Source organism: Pithys albifrons, chromosome 1 (assembly GCF_047495875.1).
Source record: "Pithys albifrons albifrons isolate INPA30051 chromosome 1, PitAlb_v1, whole genome shotgun sequence".
In the NCBI taxonomy this organism is placed as follows: Eukaryota; Metazoa; Chordata; class Aves; order Passeriformes; family Thamnophilidae; genus Pithys; species Pithys albifrons.
Window position 1 is genome coordinate 60438630 of NC_092458.1, and position 23143 is coordinate 60461772.

At 43.4% G+C, this 23143-nt stretch overlaps 1 protein-coding gene across 1 annotated transcript; it reads right to left on the reverse strand.

Annotated features, from left to right (window-relative positions):
- Positions 1-1624: 1624 nt before the first annotated feature.
- On the reverse strand, positions 1625-20586 carry TMEM272 (transmembrane protein 272). Its single transcript, XM_071570947.1, has 4 exons — positions 20529-20586; positions 12349-12408; positions 5934-6016; positions 1625-1987 (listed from the first exon to the last, which is right to left on the reverse strand). The coding sequence occupies exons 1-4, from the start codon at positions 20584-20586 to the stop codon at positions 1625-1627; spliced, it is 564 nt and encodes a 187-aa protein (XP_071427048.1).
- Positions 20587-23143: the final 2557 nt, after the last annotated feature.

The window sequence follows — 23143 nt, forward strand, 5'->3', positions numbered from 1 at the left end:
GGAAACAAACAATTCCTAAAGACAGGGCCTGAATTAAAATCCTTGTGGACCAAATGCAGCATTAGTTACCTGCATCATAGCCTGAGAAATAAATGTTCATGGCTGAAGACAGGTGGTTCTCACAGATGTTACACTGCATTCAGCCTTAGTCCCAGGAATGATGGCTGAGCAGCCTCTGTTCAACTGTGACTTATTGTTGAGCTGCTTTACAGATCTCACCCTTCCACAGGCATTGTATAACCCTTTTAGGTTTCTCTAAAACATAGATTTCAGCTGTGTGGGTTTTAAGAGAAAAAAAATACCCAACATCCTCTTCCTGTGCCTGGGCCCACCCTCTTGCTCATCTACAGGGGAACCAGAAATGCATAAAAGCAAAAGCAGAAAGAGCACTTTTACACTGCATTCATCAACACACGAAAAAACAATCTACCAGGATCAGTTCTGGGCTTGTTCCATTGCGTGTCACAAAACAATTGTCTGTGCATGCCAGTGCTTTTAAAGCTGATGCTGCTGTTGACTGAAAAGCTGCTTGTGTTACATCTCTGCATTGAAGCATAGATTTCCATATGTACAGCACCAAGGTGAACAAAACAAATACATGCTCACGCCATAACCAGAGAACTGCTGTAGTGAACACATCTGCCTGATATTCTCACATCCCTTCCCACGTCTTACTGTTGTGTTTTATATTTAAAATACCAACATAACATCATCAGTTTTTCTATGGATTTGATCACAATGGTTTGACAGTCATCTTTGGGTTAGTGTTGTTCTGACAAATTATTGCTCTAGAAAAAGTAGGAGAAAGAGTCTCCCCAGACCGGGGAATGCTGAGCTCCAGTCAAAGCACTGATTTAAGAGTCAGTAGCTCAGTTCCTTGTTCTGCCAAAGACTTGCAAAGTGTCCTTGGCTTGGTTTGAATGTATTGGACGTATATGGATATATTCATACTGTCTATTTTAGCCACAAAGTTAGATATAGATGCCTTCTATTCCAAGTTCCGAAGAGACCTAAGGGCTGCATTCAGTCTGCCTTTTATACATGTTCATATTGCTATCATAGCTATTTACTGGCTGGTCTGACAGTGGCCTAAATAGCCCTCTAGTGCACAGCTAACTTACTGTCAAAGTCCATGCACCATGAAAAGTGGCCTGAATACAGCCCTTTTTTTTCCTTGTCTCACTCGCTCATTTGTAATGCAGGGACAATAATAAACCTTGGCAAGATTATGGAGATGTTCAGATCCCAGTGAAGAGGACAACATAATTACTTTTATAGGCAAAGATGCACAAAGCTGTACTGTGCTATATACAAGGTAAGGGGACCTGGTTTTAGAGGAGCTTGCCATCTGCAGGAGCTTGCTCCAGATAGAACATCCAAGAGTTCAAAAAGGGATGTAAAAGTTAGCAATAGTGCACCCTGGCATCTGTAGCAGCAATTTTACCTAGACCACACTGTATTTCAGCATAGCTATTTCCAGATGGTGCTGTATTTCACAATTTCTTCTTGCAGCTGACTGCTATCATACATATATATAGTACAACAAAGACGTGCACAAGGGTGAGTTATTGCCTGTTCTTTGTTGTACACTCTTTCCCACACATTTGGGGCTTTTGTGTGGCATTTAGTCTTCCTCAGAAGGGAATCTTTGCCTGGAAATACAGTATATGCAGCAGCTACAAAAGATAAGGAGAAACAGAACAGTATGGCTAATAATAAGAACACCAACAGCAAAAATGTACAAGGTTTTGTCACAGTAATCCTGAGGCTGATGAAAAGGTGGGATGAAATTTGGTAGGTACACAGAAAAAACCCAGTAATTCCCAAGAATGAACCAGAGAAAGAGGAAAAGGCTGAGGGTTAGATGGATGTAGTACTTGTGAGCATTCTGCCTCCAGGGATATTCGTCGTCATCATCATCATCAATCACAACAGACTTGGAAAGCAGCTGCCTCATTCTGGTTGAGTCGTACAACAGGAGAGTCACCTGGAGGCATTGGGGAGAAAAGGGAATAAGTGAATTGGCTGCAGAAAGTCTGAATGCCAGTCTTAGGGACAAATAAAATTGAGTGTGGGAAAATCATGTGAGAAAAAGCTAAGAAGCCACAAATGAGGCAGATCCTGATGGACAATAGCACATTTTTTCCCTACAGTTTATTCACCATTGAGATTCAGGCCAGACATAGGAAAAAACTTGCCAGTGGTAAGGATAGAAAGGCATGAGAACAGATTGTGTAGGGAGATGACAGCAGCTCCCACGCTGGAGACTTTTGAGAACAGATTAGAGTACTGCTAAATGACTTAAGTAGTGTAGTTCCTGCCTTGTAGTGGGTGGATTTGTCTCTCCCAAGTCTGTTTGCCATGGCTATAGAGGTGAATCATCTTAAATAAAATTATGAAGCATCTAGACTGTGACCTAAACCCCAAATAAACTGCTTCAGATACTTGCAATGTACTGTTGTCAAGTTTTCTTCAATTAAGTGTCATTTTCTCAGATTGCTCTGTTTTGGCCTTCAGTCAGAACTAGAGAAAGAGGTGGAATAACACAATGCCCTGTGGTTAGAAAGGTTTGGCATACAGGGTAATGCAGTAGCACTCATCAGAGATGCTTAAATTTCCAGTTTAGTCTTTGCCATACAAAGCAAAGTAGGTAGATTGACTGCAGCATGAAGAAGCTTTCAAATTTCTGTCCCCTCAATGACTTTCTTAATTTTGGTAGATTTATAGGAGAGGTAGACACAGAGCCCTACATTGTGAAACTTGTGTTGTCATACCAAACCTGAAGCACTTGGTCCACACCTCAAGGCAGTAGCTATTGTAGTTGCAACTCCCTTTTTTAGGTACTCAGGGTCATGTGCAAGCATCCCTGCAGTGAGCTGTGTCTTTGGGAAAGGGACTCTAAGAAAGCAGCTGAGCAGGAAGTTGCCTTGGCCAACGAGGAATGAAGTTTAGAGCTAAAGGTAAAAGATGCAGAGGGATGTACTGCCCAAACAGGGGTTCTCAGCCATGCTCTTTTTTGCAGAATCTGTGCTCATTTTTTTGATTGAAATGAAAGAGAGAAGTGCCCCTCATTTTACACTCTCCCTTCTCCAGAACACTGACTGAGGAAAACCTGTTTGGATATAAGTTCTGTCTAGTTCAGATTTTAGCTCATGTGCCATTTTCAAGAGGCAAGACTTAGCAAGAAAATCCAGGACATCCTGTGAAGAGTTTTCTCTTATTCTTCCTTGGGTAACTGTTTGATTATATATAATTGTCACAAAACCAACTATTTTTCTAGCCCAGATGTTGGTATCAGTTTGTGAAAAACACAGATTAAAATCCTAGCACCAACGCAGGCAAAAAAAAAAATCGTGGTTGCACTCAATGTCTCACATCCAGTTGAGCACTCAAGCTGATAGGCTTGTTCAAACCAGCAGAGCATCTTCTTCTCAGGCAAACATTTACTTTATACAGACTCATGACACACAGGAGGAATAAATCTGCTTGTCCAGTAGGTCTCAGTTTTCTGCATGGGGTGACCTGCAGATCAACCTGAAGCCCCATGCAGCTCATTAGCATTGAGGTGAGCTCAGCACATAGGCAGCTGCCTGTACTCAAGTTTCATTGAGCTCAGCAGTGGGAATGGGATTAAATGGCAAAGGAGTATTGGTTTTGAGAAAGTCAGAGAAACATCCCAGGTAGATTTATGGATCTCAGCTGCAGCTAACTAGTTCACAGAAAGCTCATTTAGGTCTTATGGATATTGCCTTGCCAAGTTGTGATTGAAGCAGTTTCTGGAAGTTGCTCACATTGTTACTAACTGCTGAATATACATTTATGGAGCATCATGACATGAATTCAACAGGCCTCTCTGAATGGTTCAGTTGCCTTGGTGAACAGCTGTAGATTACTATTGCCTTTTTAAAGATTGGAGGTGGTAAAGAAATAGATGAGGAGCCTACAGATGTGCATAGATCTGGGTCAGAATATCTTGCCATTAAATGATGTCCAACACAAGACAGTACTGATCCAGAATTCATCCTACATCCATTCTCTGACCTTTAAAATTTCAGAGAACAAGTGAATGTACTGCTTGGTGAAGTCGGTAAAGTCCAATGAACATAACAGAGTGCATGACTGAGACAGGGGGAATTTGGCTACAGACCAAGCACTATGAGATGACACATCAGTTAGGCCAATCAAGTTCTGACCAAATGTATTGCAAGACTGCAAAATAAGCAGTCCTGCTGTCAGCTGAAGCAAAACTCAAGCCATTATTCATCATCAGTGTCAATATTAACTGACCCATTTAGCACCTTACCTAGAGTGAGAAAAACTGGCTTTAAACCAGAAGTAGTGAAGAAACAATAAATGGTTTTTATAGAGACTTCAATACGTTAGCATCAAAATTTCCTTTCAGTTCTGCTCTAATCTTTTCTAAACTATTATTAAATGAACCTTTGATTATACAGATAAGTCCACTGGTGTGATTGAATGACTAAGCAGTTGTCAGTAGAAGTCACTTGTAACATTCCTTGTAACAAGACTAACTACTTTGATTTTTTCTCCATTTACTTATTTACTGACCAAAGGTCCTTGTGGGGATGATTCATATCCCAGTGATGTACTGAGGTTTGGTTACCACTGTGAAAGAGTGTAGAGGACGCAGAGACCTGCAGAGGAATATTCTTTCCTCTTTCTTTCAATCCTCGCAAAGAAAAAGGCTAGAAATGTTATCAAAGTGGATGTAAGTAGTTCCCATTTGCAGCGTTTGCTGGCTGCAAGATGCAGTCAGCAAAAAGTCAAGTCGACAATTAGCAGGTTCTCTTACAAGGGACAGGCTGTGTGTGCTGAAACATTAGGCCACGACCCATCAGGTCTACCCTGTGTGCTCTGCCCATGACAGGCTCTTGGGAAGTAGGCTGGGGGCCAGGTTGCTGCTGCCCCAGTTAGTTCTGCAGGACGCCAATGCTACCAGTACAGATGTTCCTCCAGCAGTGCTGCTTGCTACTCTTAGCCCTTCATGCCCCAGCATTCCAGTTCCAAAGCTTTTCTTTCAGCTCTGCCCTTCTTCCTTCCTTTTGCTGGAGCATCACTGGAACAGCAAAAAACCAGTTTTGCTTCATCCTGTTGAGAAACCTTAAAGTAGCTTTGCAGCCTCTGTTGTGACAAAGCTCTTCATGCTCCCTAGTAGGCTGTTAACACTGCCTGCAAAAGGACTGTCAGAGTAGGTTGATTCTTTACCCCAGAGTCAATGCAGAGTTACAGCTTTATAGTGAGAAGAATGTAACAGTACGAAGGTGTCTTTACTTGTCAAGCAGCCAGGCTCTGGCTCAGCGAAGATATGTGAGCATAGTCCACTAGGAGACAGGTAGTTGTGGTTAGAAATGCTGCCCCTAGATTAATAAGCCCTGCGGTCCTGCAGGGATATATTTACCCTGGAAGGAAGCGATTCTGCTGCATAGTCATTACTTCTGGCCAGGTCAGAGTGGGAATAAATTGAACTTGTGAGGACTATGTACAAGCACTTGTAGTTTTACAGCATTCCCAAAATTAGGAGAGAAATTTAACTTTTTGTCCAGTCTCTGTGTATGAAAATGTAGGAGAAAAGTTTAACATACTTGCTGAAAAGGAGGACTGCTTGCTGAAAAAGGACCCCATTTGCCACAGGTATCCATGTTAGTAGTCATTTGCCTGAGTAGGGAGGTAGCACAGATACTGTGATGTATAAGAAAGTCACTCCACAGTGTGTGGAACAATGCTGAATGCTGAACTCATTAGCATCTCACTTGACTGAGGGGTGCATTGGGTGCTGGAACAAGCATGGTTCAATCCTGACAGCTTTCTTCAGTACTGCATGCATGTGTCTGTCTGGAGCCTTCATTATGTCTTAACTAGCAAGTCAAAGTCTAGTCACGCAAAATATTTTTCACACACAGAAGGCACATTACCTTTAAGCTGCCGATCACGCCACCCACCAACAGATATAATGGAATTAGTGGTTGAACTGGGCAATCTTCCAAAAACTTCATTCCTGAACAGTAAAAATGAATGTTTGTTATCTCAAGTGATCCAATAGTGTGACAAGCTCTACAGTGAAAACCATAGATGCTGTTAGTGAAGTGTGGTGCTTACACCCAAGACTCGTATCCAACATCTGTTGAAATAGGGTCTGAATTAAAGGATTTGCATCTCCCACTACAGGAATGAGGGCCATGAACAAGCCAAAGGCAGGAGAAGGGAGAGAGAGGGCAAAACTAACAACAGCATTACTGTTGTTCTCATATTACTGATTAGAGCCATGTATAGAGGTCATTTAGCCTTTGCTATTTGTTAAATGAACAATTGACTAAGCTGGACAGGAAATTTTCCTCAGCAGTACAAAATTCACTAAAAATCAAAACTATGAAAAGAAGCAATACTGATAAACTTCTCCCTGGATTTTCCTGCTCATTAGCTCCCCATGAGTGTGGCATGTTTACCAAGTCAGATGCCTCAGAGCTTGGGAGCCAGTGCCTGTGGGAGCGCCTGGAACCATTTTAGCTTCCCAGGCAGCTGATAGGCAACTTCAGAAGCTCAAGTTTTCATGCTGTTTGGGTTGCTGGAGGATAAAAGCATTGGTTGTTATGGAGCTGGGGATCCTGGCAACCCTCAAATCTACTGCTAGAAAGAGAAAGCTGGGTAATTTTTAGGGGAGGTAGTGTATGGCTGTGTAAGGATGTTGCTGGCAGTAGGGACTGAAGCTTGTGATACAGGTCTGTGGCAGGGAAACTCATCTGTCCAAATATAGATGTCTGCAATGCAGGCATCCATATGTGAACTAGTTTCCTAGACTCTGTAGTCAATAGGGAGAAATAGACACTTGTAAAATTCAACTCGTTTATCCTGAGGCATTTGAAATGGGTCAGGTGATTTGGGCTCTGAAAGTGCCTCTGTCTCTCTATGGCTATACAAGCAACCTAGACAGCCAGCTGTAGATATCCAGTTAGCTGAGATGAATCCCCTGCTCAAGTCTCTTACCCAGTGGCATCTTTAAAAATTTAAACTGTTCATTACACTGTAATTTTATTCTTATTGATCCCATGTTTCAGGGCTTTGACTGATCAGTTGCAGAGGGCAGAAAGGATTTTCTGTTTTCTTCTGGCTGTATGTCATTTTCAAGGAGATATTTTGATTTTCCTCTGAATAATCTGGGTTATCTAAATGCAGGATGCTGAAAACAGTATGCTGGTCTTACTGAAAAACATCTCCCAGGCAGAAGGTCTTGTCTCCATTTTCAGAACTACACTAAATAGGAGAAATCAGGAAAGAAGTATCAGTGGGCTTGGGGTTTTGGTTTGGTTTGGGGTTATTTTCCCCCCACCCCTTTCTATAGCTGTAATCCTCTTCAGCTTGTCAATTTGCCCACCAAATCCACTGCTATTGCTGGTCCAGAACATTGCCGATGTCCTGAACCTCTCCTGTGCTCTTTGCATAGCATAATCCAAGTGCTGTGGATTGTGGTACCTTGCTGTAGATCTTACACTAGTCATAGGACACAGTGCTTTTTGATCTGCTGTGTGCAAGGGCTGTGAAGTCCAGTGGACTCTTCTATACTAAGTATTTATTACCAGCCTTCTCATAAGTGAAAACAGCTGGACTTAGATGGATTTGGACTCTTTCCCTTTTTGTCCCTATTGCAAGGCTGTAATTTTTTGTACACTTTGCCACTATGTAATGCTAAAAACCTGCTCAGACTCCCAACTTTACAGGAGCAGGCAGCAGGAAGATTGTCACAAATCATACCATTTTCAGAAAGCTGCTGCCAGGTTTCCAGAGTCCTTGGCCCTGTAATAACCTGCCACAAAGGCAGCTGGCCAGGGATCACTGGGAATATATTTCAGTTTAGGAACCTATGCAATTTCTGTTTCTACTGAGTTACTGAGATTTTGATTGGAGACAAAAAAAGAAAAAAGTGCTTTTTTATTTTCTATTATTTTGCTCATGGAGCTATGATTCTCTTTCCCAGACAAATCTATTACGGCCTCCTTTCATATAAGTAATGTGACAGCAGTCAGTCTTGGGAAGGATTTGAATGACAAGCAGTGGTACACTGTGGTTTGGAGAGAATACTGCAGACAGATATGACAGTGAAAGAGTAGGTCCAAGTGGGTAATACAGTAGTAACTTCAAAAATATACCCCAAGGTGTGAATAGGAAATATGGACCTACAGTTGACAGATGGGCACTGGTATTTGTTACAGTGAAATCAGTGAATGTGCCAATCAGTTTTCACACAGCATGTGTTTGATTTATCTGGGAACACCAAAACTAGTAGGAATGCATCAGTGCTAGTTTTCCCATGAGCACCAAATATGTTTTTCTTTGGCTGCCAGTGATGGGATATATGGACCATGCAAGATCAAAGAACTGCCTCTATTGCAATGCTTCCAGCAAGCCAGAGCGATCTGTGGGTTAGAGTGAAAAGCAAATGAAATGTGACCACAACACAGACCAGCAGGAGTTCAAACGAACAAATGAAAAACCTTTGCAAGACCAGACACAGCAAAGATATCCAACAGCTTGTAGAGTGTCCAAAGCTAAAAAAAAAAGATGGGAGGCTTGGGAAAGTTCAGGTACTTGCACATTTTACCTCTTGGCTACCACTGAACAACACTGCAGTGGGATCCAGGACACAAAGACCAGTAAGTGGAAGGAGAACTTTTGAGCAAACAGGATATGAGCTCTCCAAGGACACCACTTTGGGCAGTGTTGTGGCATGGCTCACAATGGATCACTACTGAACAAATGTCCTTGTGACTCACGATTATCCATGAGATGAGAGGCCAGGATGAATGAAAGTCAATGCAGCATTTGCCTCTTTTTAGCTGCTTTGCTCTTATTAGTTAACTGAAAATGGCTGAAGTACACCCCATAGTAAAGGAGGGTTGTTGTATACCAAGACTAATCTGGTGTTTGGTGCCTGCTCCTCAACATTTTTTCCAATACGAGGAAGAGGACACAACATGCCAGGCCACTTGTAGTTGTTCTTAGTGGATGACTGCAGCTGTCATCACTTAGCACAGACCTCAGTCAATCTGTGCCTGTGGGTTTTGCACTTGGATCTAGATGCTGCACAGGATTTATCTCAAAGTAATTGCTTTTGGGCATCATTTTATCGGAAAGTGTATCAGTAAATCAGAGGAAACTCACAGAAATGGAGAGTGGCTGAAAGACTGAAATGCATAGAAAGATTGTGTTAACAACTGCTAAAGAACAAGACTGGTTCCCATATGAAGGGACAGAGCATGAGAATAGGCTTCAGAAAACTATTGGGAGCATTTGAGAGTTGAGGAATTATTTGGTGTAGATATGAGTGTGAGGAGTAGGTTTAAATTGTACAGAGAGAAATTTAGACTGCTTATTGAGAAAACAATGTCATCAGCTTTCAAATGTGATTTAGCTACCATTGGGAATACTGTGTATAAAGGTATCCTGGACAACGTGTAAGAACGTGTTATTGGGAGCAATCCTTCACTGTCCCAGAAACTGAAAAAAAAACCAGCAAAACCAAACCCAAAAGCCATTCTATATTTTTGGAGTGTTTAGTGGAAAAAAAAGAGATCATCTCTGCCATGAAGAGTTAGAAAGCTGCTAAACAATACATGGCTTAAAAGATGTCACAAATCTGAAGCTTGGAAAATTTGCTGAGTCCTTGTCATTAATCTTGACTTATACTGTGATTTACAGCATTATCAAATATTGAGAGTGTATAATGTTAGGGTTAAATTATTATCAGGGCTTCCAGTCATTCCTCCCTGAATTTTAACAAATATTATATCTCATAGATATCCTCTGCAGAAAGTAAGAGCCAAAATGAGTGGAGGCACATTAACAAGTTATTCTCTGAGATCATGGTAACAGAATATTATCAGAAAATCAGATGATTTTGCTTAGATAATATATATTTGCATTTTCCTTGACTTTTCATTTTCCTAAAGATTCTTTTGCAGATATGTAGCCGCAGGAAACCAATATCCTCTGACAACACTATTGCAGTGACATTATCTCTTAATTTCAGTAAGTTGTGAAAAAAAGGGCTCTGTATCTCATGCAGGAGACACCCAGAACTCCAGGCTATTATCTTATCATACACTTTCCACTTATTACTGACCTTAAAGATATAAAATATTCCTGAGAAATCATATTTATAAGTGGTCAGATTCCAGCCCTGGATTCATTTCTAGAATGCTGGATGTCAATATGCAAGGAAGCTCTGCCACATTTTGAATTATACCTTCCCACCCCTGTTTCACATTTCAGGCATATTCAGCCTGGGGAAAAGCTAAAGCTAAAATCCTCTTAAGGGATAAATAGCAATCTTAAGTCATGGATAAACATAAGAGCCAAAGTGTTGAGATGTAACAGTTCAGTCCATTTCCCTACTTCCTAATTGCTCCTTAATCCCTCATTAGAATTTCCTAATTCCTAATTAGGACATTCTAATCGGAATCCAAACATAGTCATCACTGGTACTTGGAAGGCCCCAGATAAAAGGAATAGCATCAACCTTTTGGTGAACACCTTTTTTGTGGGTTTGGCCAACTATACATGCCAACAGTTGGGATGTCCTGACTGCCTTAAAAATCACCTCATCCCTATGCAGACACCCAAAAAGGGGGTATGGGACTCTCACTGTCAGGCTTGCCCATTTCTCCTAATGGCCTGCAAGGACAGCACATGGTACTCAGCTTGGTTACAGATGCATACAGTCCAAATCTATGTAGGATGCATCTTGCCCACAGACTCTGCATGTAGAGTTCATTTGCACCATCTTCCATGAACAACGGTGCAGAAGATGAACAACTTCTCATGGACACCCATCTGGAAGGATTGTAAGGGTTCTTGAAGACAGAATGTAGAATTTAAAGTGATCTGGATACACTGGAAAAAACATTCAAAATCTGTGAGATGACCATTGATAAAGCTGAACTCTGCTTACAGGATAGAAAACTTTAACATAAATAAAAAATGAGAAATTTCTGATAGAGAGCAGCACTACCAAAAACCATCTGGGCTTATAATGCATCATAAACTAAATTGGAGATAATGAGTTGGTGCAGGCAGAACATCTTTCATTTTGAGGTATGTTTACAGAAATTCTGCATGTTAAATAGAGGGGATAATTATTCTGCACTGCTCATTCCTCAGGTCTTAGCTAGAGTCCCGTGTTCCAAGATTTTTGGATTATTTTTTTAGGGAAAAAATAGTTACACTGGCCAGAGGCCAAAGGAAGGAGGCAAAAATGAAAAGAAGAAAAAAAAAAGCTGCAGAAACAGTGACCTGTGAGGTCAGGATGAAAGAAACAGGTTTTTGAGATGTCTGGGGGGAAAAAAAAAAGAGAGAGAGAGAAGATGAAGCAGGATTATAATAGCAGTCTTCAAGCAGCTTGAAGGTTCTCTTGTGCAGGACGGTGACCAATCTGTCTTTGTGACCGCAGTGGGTAGGACAGGCTGTCATCTGTTTAATTTGCCATAGGGAAGATTTAGGTTGGATGTAGGGGAAAATATTTTGTCTGTGAGAGCAATAAAATGTTGAAATAGGCTCCTTGGGAAGCCATGGAATTTCCTTGAGCAAGGGCAAGTCAGACATCTGTCAGGGATGCCATGAGCATGCGAGTCTGCCTGAAAGTGGAAGTACACTGGTGTCTCTACTGATGTTTCTCAAGTGGGGTTTTCAACTCACATGGAGGATGGGACAGGGAGCAATGAAGTGTTAGAAAACACTCAGTAAAAAAAAAAAACCCTCAAAAATCTATGTTAATGGTAAGGAAAAGGTGATGCCTGAGAAAAGAAGGGCCTTATGCAGTTTAAAAATATATAAAATTCTGCAGCTCAAAGGATTTTCCTTTCTTAAATATTTGTTCTTGAAATGTTACTCACAAATCCAGACTTTGAGGGGTTATACAGAGACAGATCAGCCAAAAAACAGGTCTGACTTTCAAAAATGTGGAGAAATAGCAGCCTAGAGCATCTCCTTTTCCCTACCAGCATTATGCTTCTAAGGTTTTTGCAGTGTAGTTAATACAGAGGGATCATGATTAATGAAATCTTCTCATGCGTCAGATTCTGAACTTCCTCCCACAGAGAGAGCCCTGTTTTGAGGTAAGACGCTGGAGGGATACTTAAACAGGATCAGAATTCAAGGACTGCTTCCTCCCTGACATGCAGTGTGGGCTGGGATTCTGTTTGAGGCCAAAATACCAACACACAGGTTTAACAGTTGGAAACTCTATATTTTCCAACTTCTTTCTTTCACCAGATGTGTTAACTTGCCATACAGTGCCAGGAAGTTTCTATTTTCAAACTGTTTCAGTAGTCAACTTACCTACAAAAGTCATGGACAGTGGTAAGGCAAGAAAAGCGAGGAGCCCAAATATAAAGCATACTGTGAATGAGAAAAGAAAGATAGTGTTATTTGGGCTAGTTCAAGTTTAGAGACCAGTGTTTCTATCTAATTCTTTACAGATGCTCTTTATCCATCCAGTTGTGTAGCAAGAAATGCAGTGCACTTGATGGGGTGGGAATATCGTCTCTCTGGTGCAGAAATTGAGATGATGGGACCAGCATGTGGTTTGTCACTCTCAGAGTCCAGTGAGAGACACAAACTGCTTTTGCAGCTAACTGCTTGCAGCTCTTATTGCAAGGACAAGGACACAGCCACTGCTGCCTCAGCCTGCATCTGCTTCAGAGGCATTGCCAGGTGACTCTGTGGTAACAAGTAACTTTGCATCAGCTAATCCATGGTAACTGAAGTGCTGAATCTGTTTGCTAAGCAAACAGCAGCTTTAATGCCATTCCACTCAGTTTTCACTGATAGCTAAATAAACTAGCTTTATTGTGGATGTGAATAGTTTCTGGCTGGTCTAACTCCCTGACCCAGCTTGGCTCATGAATGCAAAGGCAGAAGCCCTGCTGCAAGGAGTGGGACTTGTCACTGGGATAGATCAGCATGGAAGGATGCTCCTAGGGATGCACATAGAATATTCCTGTGGCTGAGTGGATCTGAGGTGCTTAGTTACTCCCCTGAGAGTTTCTGGTGTATCTGAGCCCTGATGTTTTCCCAGCACAGCCTGATGCTGCAGAGGATGAAAGCTCACCTTTGCAGAAAGTGAGAGACAATAGTGTCAAGAACAGTGTGAGCACTAGCACACAGCCAGTCTTACAAGAGCTGTCTCCTCTGTGCCTAATTATGAACTCTTGGCAATATTAAAGTGAAACGCTGCCCTGCAAAATGACAGTAAAACATAATGAGGACATTCTATGGTGAGTGTCCCTGCAGAGCGGTGCTACAAATGGCTCAGTCTGCAAGTGGATGCCTAAGGACACAAAAGGGCAGGTGGGTATAGATTGCAGGGGGGCTAAGAGGGGCATGGACAAGAAAAGGAGTGGGATGTCTCCTCGGAGGCTTGTGAAAAAAGTCTTGAAGCAAGCATTCAGAATTGGTTTGGGACCAGCCCTTCCCGGGACAAACTGTGTCATGTGGTTCCCCATGCCAGAGAACTGCAACCTCTGCAAGGCGAATGGCATCCTCCTCAGCGTGCAGAAGCAGGGACACTGCCAGCACCCTGTGGACAGTGACACTCTGGGAAACTGCAGCAAAGCCAAAACATCACCCTCAGGCTGCCTTAGGGAAAGGGGAAGCACCACAGCCTCCATTTTACAGGAGAAACTGAGACAGAGGACATAGGAGCAGCATCAAAATTCAGGGCAGATCCACTAGGCTTTCTGACTCGCAGACACTTTTCACAGGAACAAACCATTCCCCCCACACTGCTCCTGTTTTCTCTGCAGAGAATGAGGATCTTACACTTTAGCCCTTGAGAGACATCTTTCTGAGTAGTATGTTTGTTATCTCTATGAATTGGCAGAGACTGAAGGTATTTTGAGCTGAAGAAAGCACTTCTGTTCCTTCGTGCAACCCCCTCCTCCTTTCCCTGTCGGCTGCTCTCTCTCTCTCTCACACACACATTTTTTGCTCAGGCTCTCCTCTCTTGAATGCTGCACAGTACAGAAATTCTTCCTCTGAATGGTATCCTACACTTGACTAAGCTCTTTCAACCACTGACAGCCTCTCATTAGAACAACTCAGCCTAGAGCCTCCCTTTTCACCACCTGTCACATTTTGTGCTAGCTCCTCTTGCTGTTACATTATCTATTCTTTCAAAATCAGAAGCATGAGTTGTGCTTCCAACAACACATGCAAATAGTGCCCACTGCCTGGGCAACTCACTTATCTGGTACCCAAAGGAGTGCAGCTCAGGTCTGCAGGCATTGCATTGACTGCCTGGTGTTGACAGAAGACCCGTCATTGCAGTGGAGCTCTCAGAGGGACATCACTCTCCTGCCTGCGGTTTCTTAGCTGCCTCCTGTGTCTGCTCTTGCTGCAGGGGCAGCAGCCTGGGAGGAGGAGGGGGCATCATGTAATGTCTTAGTTGTGCAGCATGTGGTCTGCCAGACCCCCGGGGAGGGGGTGCTGCAGTAAGCTCTGTAAAAGGCTCAGGGGGCCCATGTGTATGTAAGGCTGCGCATCTGGCACACAGGTGTCAGTGTTTGCTTGTGTCTACCATCTACCCCATAGCTTGGTTTTGGAGGGGAGAAATGGGAGGTAGGGACCACTCAGAGCTCAAGATAAAAAGACAATAGTTCACTAATGCCCCTCCCAAAGTGGTTGCTGGGAATGTATTTACTCATTATCTCCCCATTCAGCTACAGCCTTTTAGGTATCGAATTGGAGGGGCAGATGCCTAGTCTGGGAAGGCTTCCAGATCATGTTTAACAAAGTGAGACTCTTCAACAATTGCCTACACAACTGGCAGGGCTCCTCAGCCTCTCAGCGCTGCTAGCAGCGCTAAAGACTGTTTTCCCCTAAACGTGTGGGATTTTCACAGAAATGCTGCTCATCTGGGGCACGCATTTCCTCCCTGGATTTGTCTAAGCTGTGCTGCCCCGTTCTGGTCTGAAGACAGATTGCTCAAGAAAATGGTACTTGCCGCAGGGTAGCATAGCTGAGCAGAGAGGATGCTGCTGTCTAGGCAGTTCCACATGTGGGGCTTGTGATATTTTTACATTGGTGATATCACCTTACAGCTGGTCAGAGAAACCTCTTGACTCATTCCTGGAAAAAGCTGCAAGAAAGGGCCAGTAGTCTCTAAAAACACAACAGGGTGAGGAAAGAGTTTCCAGGCATGGCTCAGAAGGATATCTGCTCTGTGAAGCTGGTGTCAGGGCATCAGGTATGAGGAACCAGTGCTCTGTGCTACCAGGGCAGCACATGCTGGGGCCCTGGTGAAGTCATGCTGTGGGAGCCTAGTGAGCAAGTCCTAACCTGCTGGGAAAGAGGTGATGGGAAGAGCTTGTGTCTGGGGTCACAACAGAGGGAGAGAAGAGCAAGTGGCTGTGTATCTTGCACATTCCTTAAAATCTGTGGTCACAAAAATCAGATCAGTTGGGTGCAAATTTTGTGTCTTCTGCCTACCAGGACTGTCAGCTGATATAAATCTGCTGTTTTGCTGAGCTACTCCTGTCAGAGTCTTCCCACAGAAGTAAATGCACTGGAAATTGTTGTTAACATTATGGTGGTACCTTGTGGTCTCTCTTCTATCTGATGCCTGAGCTTTTGCATCTTCCATGGCCATGCCCCTGCACTGCAGTTCTTCTCCACCCTCTGCTACTGCCTTGTCCATCCTCAGCTACGTGTCTGGCCTCAGGGCACACAGCCTGTTGTCCTCTGGCACATGGTTTGGATCTGGAGGCAGTACTAGATGTGACACCAGTTCACCTGTAGACTCCTCACTTTATTTTGCTGCCATGAGTTTTCCAAGCACTTGGAAGTTTCAGTCAGCTCAGGCTGTCCCTATTTACTTTGATGATAGAGAAAAGTTTTGTTCTTTTCAGGTAAGAATAGTCTTCACAGGATTTTCCAAAGTGATTTATGATTATAAATCTCAATCTACCTACTCTTCTTAGGTAGTATGCTGATATAGCTGTCATGCAAGCTGCTCAGTAGAGTGTGTGACAAGCTCTCTGAGAATAAATACAGCAATAAGTGAAGTGTTGGTTACATTACCGTCACTCCCAAATGCCATTTGTTCTGTAGCCTGTCAAGTTCCTGATAAAAAAGGATTTTTTTTAATTATGTTCTACCAGCTTCCAAAAAGATTCTGCAGTTACACCAGGATTTATCTTCATGAACAAGGTGAGGAGCAAAATTCTGGGTACGCCCTTCAGACATGCAGTGGGAATACTGCTCTGAAGGGAGCCGACTCTCAGCAGTTGGGATGTTAGCAAATCCAGGTCAGTTGCCAGGGCCTCTGGCCTGCTGATGCCCTGAGGCAGATGCAGATGGTAGCGCACTAGCTTAGCAAGCAGTGTCATGGTATGCTGTACTGCAGCATGGAGGGTGTAACAGGCTGGAGTGCAGATGGGTCGCAGGTATTTTCATCCATGTTTTATTCCTTCACAGTATTGCAGTATTGACAGGGACACAGAGAAAAGAAAAGAATGCAGCGTGTTGGGGTGCTGCGGTGGCAACAAAAGTCTCGATGGATCTTTCTGGGGAAACAGCACCAGCAAGGTCAAATGTTTTACGAAACAGGAATGAGTCTGCCCATGGTTCTGGATACTGGCTGTCTTTCTCTGCTTTTGAGTGATAGGAAAACGTCACTATCTCAGATGGGATATGCAGAAAATACTTGAACAAAATAACGCAAAGGAAAAGAATTAAATTTGTTCAGCCTGATCAGCCAACAGCCAAATGAGGGAAAATAAGAGCAAAGGTTTGAGCACTCAAAACCAGACCTGTAAGTGATCCAAAGTGTAGAGGCATGAAAGATTGCTTTGTTCATGAGGCTAAATGTCATAGCAAGGAGATATATTGATGGAACAGTCTCTTGGGACGAATGGCAGGAATCCCATCCCTGAGGTGATTTAATCCCTTGACCAAGCTAGATAACTCAGCAGCTGGAGGATTCAGTGTAAGGCACAGCCATTCCCATGAAGGTCTCTAGTCCCAGTGCAAAGCCACCGCTGAGGCAGGAGAAGTGTGAAAAAATTAACTTGCAGACCAAAAACAAGCTCAGGGCCACCTGCTGTTTGCTGTGTCCCATCACTGTTTACTTAGACAAGATTGTCTTACTGTGAAATAGTATTTTGTTGCCCAGATAATCTGTGCCACCATCACATCATGTAAAATTTATGTTCTAGGTTCCAACACTGACAACAGCAATCCTGCTTACATCAGAAATGGACTAACAAGATGCCATTAATCTGGGAACCTTCAGGAGGGGGAGGATGTAAATGTAAATGTAGATGTAGGTGTAGATGTATGTCTAGATGTAGGCGCAGGTGCTTTGGGGGTTGGGCAATATTGCAAAGTGTCTTGTCTGAATTTTATATTATGCCTCTAGCTACTAAACTACAGTTATGCCATTGTCTAGGTTCTGGATTTGGCCCCTTGTGTTTAATTTCCAGATGTACAAGATGAACCAAGATTCTGGCTCACCAGTTTGCTTTGCAGTAGACCCAGGGTAGTGGATTAGTCTTCTTTCTTTTGATCAGTTAATTGAAGACTGCATATTGTTCTAAACTTAAAGTACTACACCAAGAATGAAAAGGTGCTCCACAAGAGGAGACCATAGGTACAAATGTGGGGTTGTGCTGAAACACTCTTTGAAAAATATACACAAAATTATGAGAAAAACTGGAATTGTCATTGTGCTTTATGAAGGTTTGCATTTTAATGAACAGGAAATCAATTGTGGATGCACTAGCTGATCAATAGTTATAGCTGAGCTGATTTTGAACTTAAATGTGATGAAAACCTGAAGGTAGTTTTCTGGAATGGCATTTCTGTGTTGCCATACTCATGGTTAATTTTTGGGTACCCAAGAGGGTTCCTCTGGTGTAGAAGAGCATAGCTGAGATCAGGATTAATATCTATCTTTCAAAAAGAAATCAGGATTAATTATTTTCTGTGTGTTGTAGTTTGGAATTGTTATGTAAATTCTCTCCCCTGCCACTAACTGCCCATGCCATTAGTTAACAAAAAGAAGTAGTTAACTGCTACCGTCTTCTTCTTGATCAGTTGGCTAGGGGGCAGGCTGTCTCCTTTGTTTTTGGGGACATTTCCTTTTTTTTTTTTTGGCTCGGCGGAACGCAGGAGCGGGGGGTGTGTGTGTGCTGCTGAGGAGGAGAAGCCGGTTTTCTCCTGCGCCTGGGTGCTGCTGCTGCTGCTTCTTGGTGAGCCAGTTCTTTTCTCCTTACCACGGCTGGTCTCCTGGTTTCTACATTTGCGGTCCTGGCCTCTGCTCCAGTCTCACCGCCACTTGCAGCGTCACGGCCTGGCCGCCCTGGCTGGGGCAGCGACCTGGGAGAGAGAACTTGCAGCTGCTTTTCAGGACACGCGGCGGTCTCTGCTTTCAGTTTCACTCTTGATTTGGGACAAGAGACACAGAGGGAGAGACAATTTATCTGGGAGCTCACCGTTCGTCTGTCTCGCTGGAGAGGGACTGGGAACTCACCCTGCAGCCAGCAGAGTTGTGACACGGACACAGCCTATAACTTTTCTTCAAGAGGAAACTTGCCGGTTTGGTTGTTGTATTTTTTTTCTTGTGGTGTTGGGGAAGCAGTTTGCTCTGGTCTGTTTACAGTTATATCTATACCTACATACACACACACACACACACACACACATATATATATATATATATATATATATATACACACACACCATCTTGTATCCATTCTTGTATCCATTGTCTGATTAAAGTTCCTTTTCTTAAATTTGATAAAGAGTGTCGTGATTATTGTGGAGGAAAACCCCCCTCCACTGCTTGTGGGTAAACATTTTGGTTTTTCCCCTCAAACTGAGACACTCTGTAATCATTAAAGTCCCAGTGGTAATTTAGTACTCACAGGGAACAGTGACGTTTTGCTTGCAACCACTAGGAACAAAAACTAGAGAAAATACCACTTTTTTAACTATGATATTCACCAATGGGTCAAGATCCCTCCTGCTTGTCCTTTCTGCAGGATGCAAGGGATCCCACACCAGCTGGGTCCCTGTTCTGTTCTTAAGGGCTTGTCAGGGTGCAATGAGAACACCACGTGCTCCACACCCCTTATTCATCACACCCCAACCCTCCTTTCCCCTGGGGCAATGATCAGCATGAACAAGTGGGCCAGAAAATATCCTCTCCTTTCTTCCCTGTGCCAGGTTTCTGCAGGGGAGCCTGGTCTGAGCTGTCTATCCACCTGACCTGATTTTCTCTGCAGAGTTATAAGGCAGCAAGTAGTTAAGGGGCTTAATCATTAATAAAAATTCATTCTGAACATTGAGAGCCTTTCGAGCAAAGCAAAAGCAGGAATATAGAAGACCCCAGGGTAACACCTAGACTGGCAAATGCAGCAATTAGTGTAGGTAAAGTATCAATTATCATAAGTGGGCAAGGTGTTTGCTTCTTCTCATATTTGAGTAGAATTAAAATTGCTAGTGCCTAGAAGTGAAAGCAAAATGCCCTCAGAACTTGTAGTGGAAAGGAGATGCAGGCAGCAGGAGTAAGCTGCTTTAAACCCCTTGAATTTTAACCTTCTGCCTACAGCTGCTACCCTGGTCTCACAAAACCCACCCCTGAAGCACACCGCTCCTGTGAGTCTGTGCACCTTGCACAGCCCAGCCAGAATCAACATTCTGCTGTTTCTCCTCAGAGAGCAAGAACCACTCAGTTAACCCAGCGTGGGAGCTGGGGTGTCATTACAGCCCTTCGTGTCCTTCACCCTCTCTCTACCGTCATCAACTTGGTGTGAAGAATCAGTTGCTTTAAAACCTGAGTGAGCCCAGACTGTCATGTGAAAGACCCTTTACAGACAACTGATGCTTCCAACCTGCACACAACATGTGGCTCCTTACAGACACTACCTATCCCTGTGCTGGTCATTGTGCCAGGGACCAGGCATCAGAGGGAACACGATCTTGTCCCCGATGTCACTGGGTGAAAGGGGAGATATCCATGATTGTACTCTGTCCCCAGCCATGTGTCCCTGTGTCAGCACTGCTGACAGCAGTTTTGCTGTGCAGGAATTGCTCCTGGGAGAGGTTGTCCCCAGGCTGGCTGTTCTGCACTTTACCAGGTGATTTTCCCTGCAGATACTTCTGCTGGTCTACATGTAAGGTTACACTTGAAACAGAAGGCATATATATTATATTGCTTAGGTTGTCTTCTGCAGCCAATATTTATGTACATTTTGGGGTTTGTATTTGTGTAAAATTTTATGCAAGTCTCCTATATTTTAAATACTGAAGTAGTCAGTTGCTATTGGGACAGTTACTATTGCACACTCTATCAGCACCCAAAATTGCCTAGGAAAGGAATTATCTCAGGATAAAAGAATAGGAAACTTCAGTGGAAGATCCAGGTGGGACTTAGTACATCTTAATTCCTTTATATGCCTGGCTTAGCAACAGGGCTGCTTAAATACAGAAGGCGCTTACTACCAGAACTACCTTACCATTGCTGGCAATTTTCGATATGCACCGGTGGCAGGCTTTCTCCAGGCCAGCAGGCATTGTAGTGAACCTTTGTAGGTGTCTGTGGAGACAGAGAAATTCATGTGGTTATGAGAAATGTCTTTACCTTACTGAGTGTCTTGACTCAGAGTATTCACACGCTGTGGCAGGCTTTCATTTCAAAAATTCAAAGCATCCACGAGCCCAGAGAGCCACCATCACTGTAGCATACCCAGAGGCAGGTATGCCTTCCAGCAGCTCTGGGCATGCCTGCTTGTGATGATGCCAGAGCTCTGGGGTCACAGGCAGACTCAGTATTAAGACTGTCTTCCTGAAAACTAGGAAAGGATTGGTGTTGGGGCAGAACTAAGTGTATTTAACTGTTCTGAGAAAACCCAGTGAAATGGATATGGTTCACTACACAAACCTCAGCAAAAATTAATCAGTGAGCAAAAAATGAATGAAAGAAAAAGGGGGAAGAGAGGTTGAAAACAGTTTTAAGATAGAGGAAGATCTTAAAACTCCAAACCACAGGGAGCCTAGAACAAGACACCTTTGATAGAACAGTAGCTGGTTTAGAAAGTAGCTCCTTGCAAAGAATTTTTACGAGGTGGGATGAGGGATGAGCAAGCAGCCTGGCATCTGGGGCCAGTGGTCAGACAGCACCAGACAGTAAAGTAGTGTCCAATATCAGTGGGAGTGTGGAAGGCTCACACACACACACACACACACACACACACACACACACACACACGAGTCCAAGCCTCAGCCTCTGAGCAGGTTCACCACCAGTCTCTCACCAACAGCAGCTGTGTGCTAGAAGAAGGTGTGTGTGGAGGAGGCTGGGAGGGGGAAGCTGCATTTCTGCACGCACTTAAAAATGGCCTCTTCAGATTTCCTAATGGTTAAAAGGACGATATTTTAAGCTTAGCATCATTCTGCTCTAAGCTGACATGAAACCCAACCCTGGGATTTCTCATATAATGCTGGGCCCAGCCTGGCCCAAAGGGACCACAGGGCTCCAGATATGTGTTGAAGACAAACTTGTACAACCTGCTAATATGTGGTCATACCCCTCTCCAAAGTCTGTCCAAAACCTACTAGTCACAATTGAGCAGAACTAGCTGTCTCCTGGCAGCCTGTTTTCTTCTGCAAGCCCAGAGAGCAGCATAGGACCCTCTTTTGCCCTGAGGAATGGGCTGGAGTTTGCTCCTTACACAATGGCATTGCCGTTTCCATTTCCTGGCAGTAGTAGAGGCAGGTCTGGCTTTACCTATTGGTGGCCAAGCAAGTAGTAGGGACCGAGGCTTTCACAGACATCCCACTGGGTAAATAACAGTTGCACATAGCAGCCAGTCACCAACATATCTCTCTCCAGGTTTCTAGTGCACATATTTCATCAGCTGTCTCATCAATTTTAGCTCTCCTTCTCCAGCCCTCATCTTCATACTATGCCACAAGCTCCATTTGATGGGTGTTACTGCTGTAATAAGACATGCAAATCCCAGAGCACATCTCCATCAGTACTGAACAGAGGACTGGAATGGAAATTCCATATAAGTGCCTGACCTGTGGGGAGCACAGACGCCTCATACCAGCCACTAAACCTTCTGCAGTAGAGCAAATACTCTGCCTTTGGGCTGCATCTATAGATTAGTATTTCAAGGAAACAAATAAGCACTGTTGCATGCTCAGGGAAAGCAGGAAGGAGGAAGGGAAACTGGTAGGTTCCACAATCAAGTGACATGTTAATTTTAAGCTTCAAAATTTTGGGGGCAGATTTTGTTCCTAGAAAGTGCATAAAATGGGCATTTATTGTGAGTATGCCAATGGCTGCCAACAAAGATGTTCTAAATTATGCAGAGATCAGGATTATTAGACTTTATATAAATGTTCATGATTAGAATTACTTTTACAGCAGTAATTCTTACAGAAACCATGTTAACCAAACCAATTACATGTTAAAAATTAGTTGAATACAAAATCATCTTGACAAGGATTGTGTGTGGCTGGGGATGCTGTATTTCCAGAAGCAGAGGGTAAAACATATGTTTTGTGTTTATTTATTGCTATTTTACACTGAAAGAAAAAAGACAGATTGAAGGAGGACTCAGTATCTGGAAGCATGTCACCATCTAGTGATGGAGCCCAGAACTGACTGTGAATCAGAGCTCTGTGTGTGCAGTTTTAACAGGTAAGATAAAGAAAGCAAGTTCATAATGGCTGCATTCAAAACGTGTTCACACAAAGACACAACACGCATATCTACCAGGTGATGGTTTCAGTCCTTCTCAGACGTTGGCTTTGACTCCTGCAGGACTGACAAATCCCTCAGAGAAGTAATTATATTTGCAGGATATGTGTTGCCCCTCTGCCCCAGACCTTTGGTGATTCTACAGAAGCTGTTGTGCGTGGTAAAGATAAATATTTTCCTGCGTGCAGAATGGTTTTGTTTCCCAGCTAAACAGGGAAATCATCACTGAAACTCCCAGGAAACTGCAAGTGGTACAGCATGAAGAGTGGCAGCATGCAAAGGCAAGGGGGTGTCTTGCCCCACTGTGCCTACTCCCTGTTTGCTAGGGAGTTGGAAAAACCACATGGAGAACAGAAAACTCAG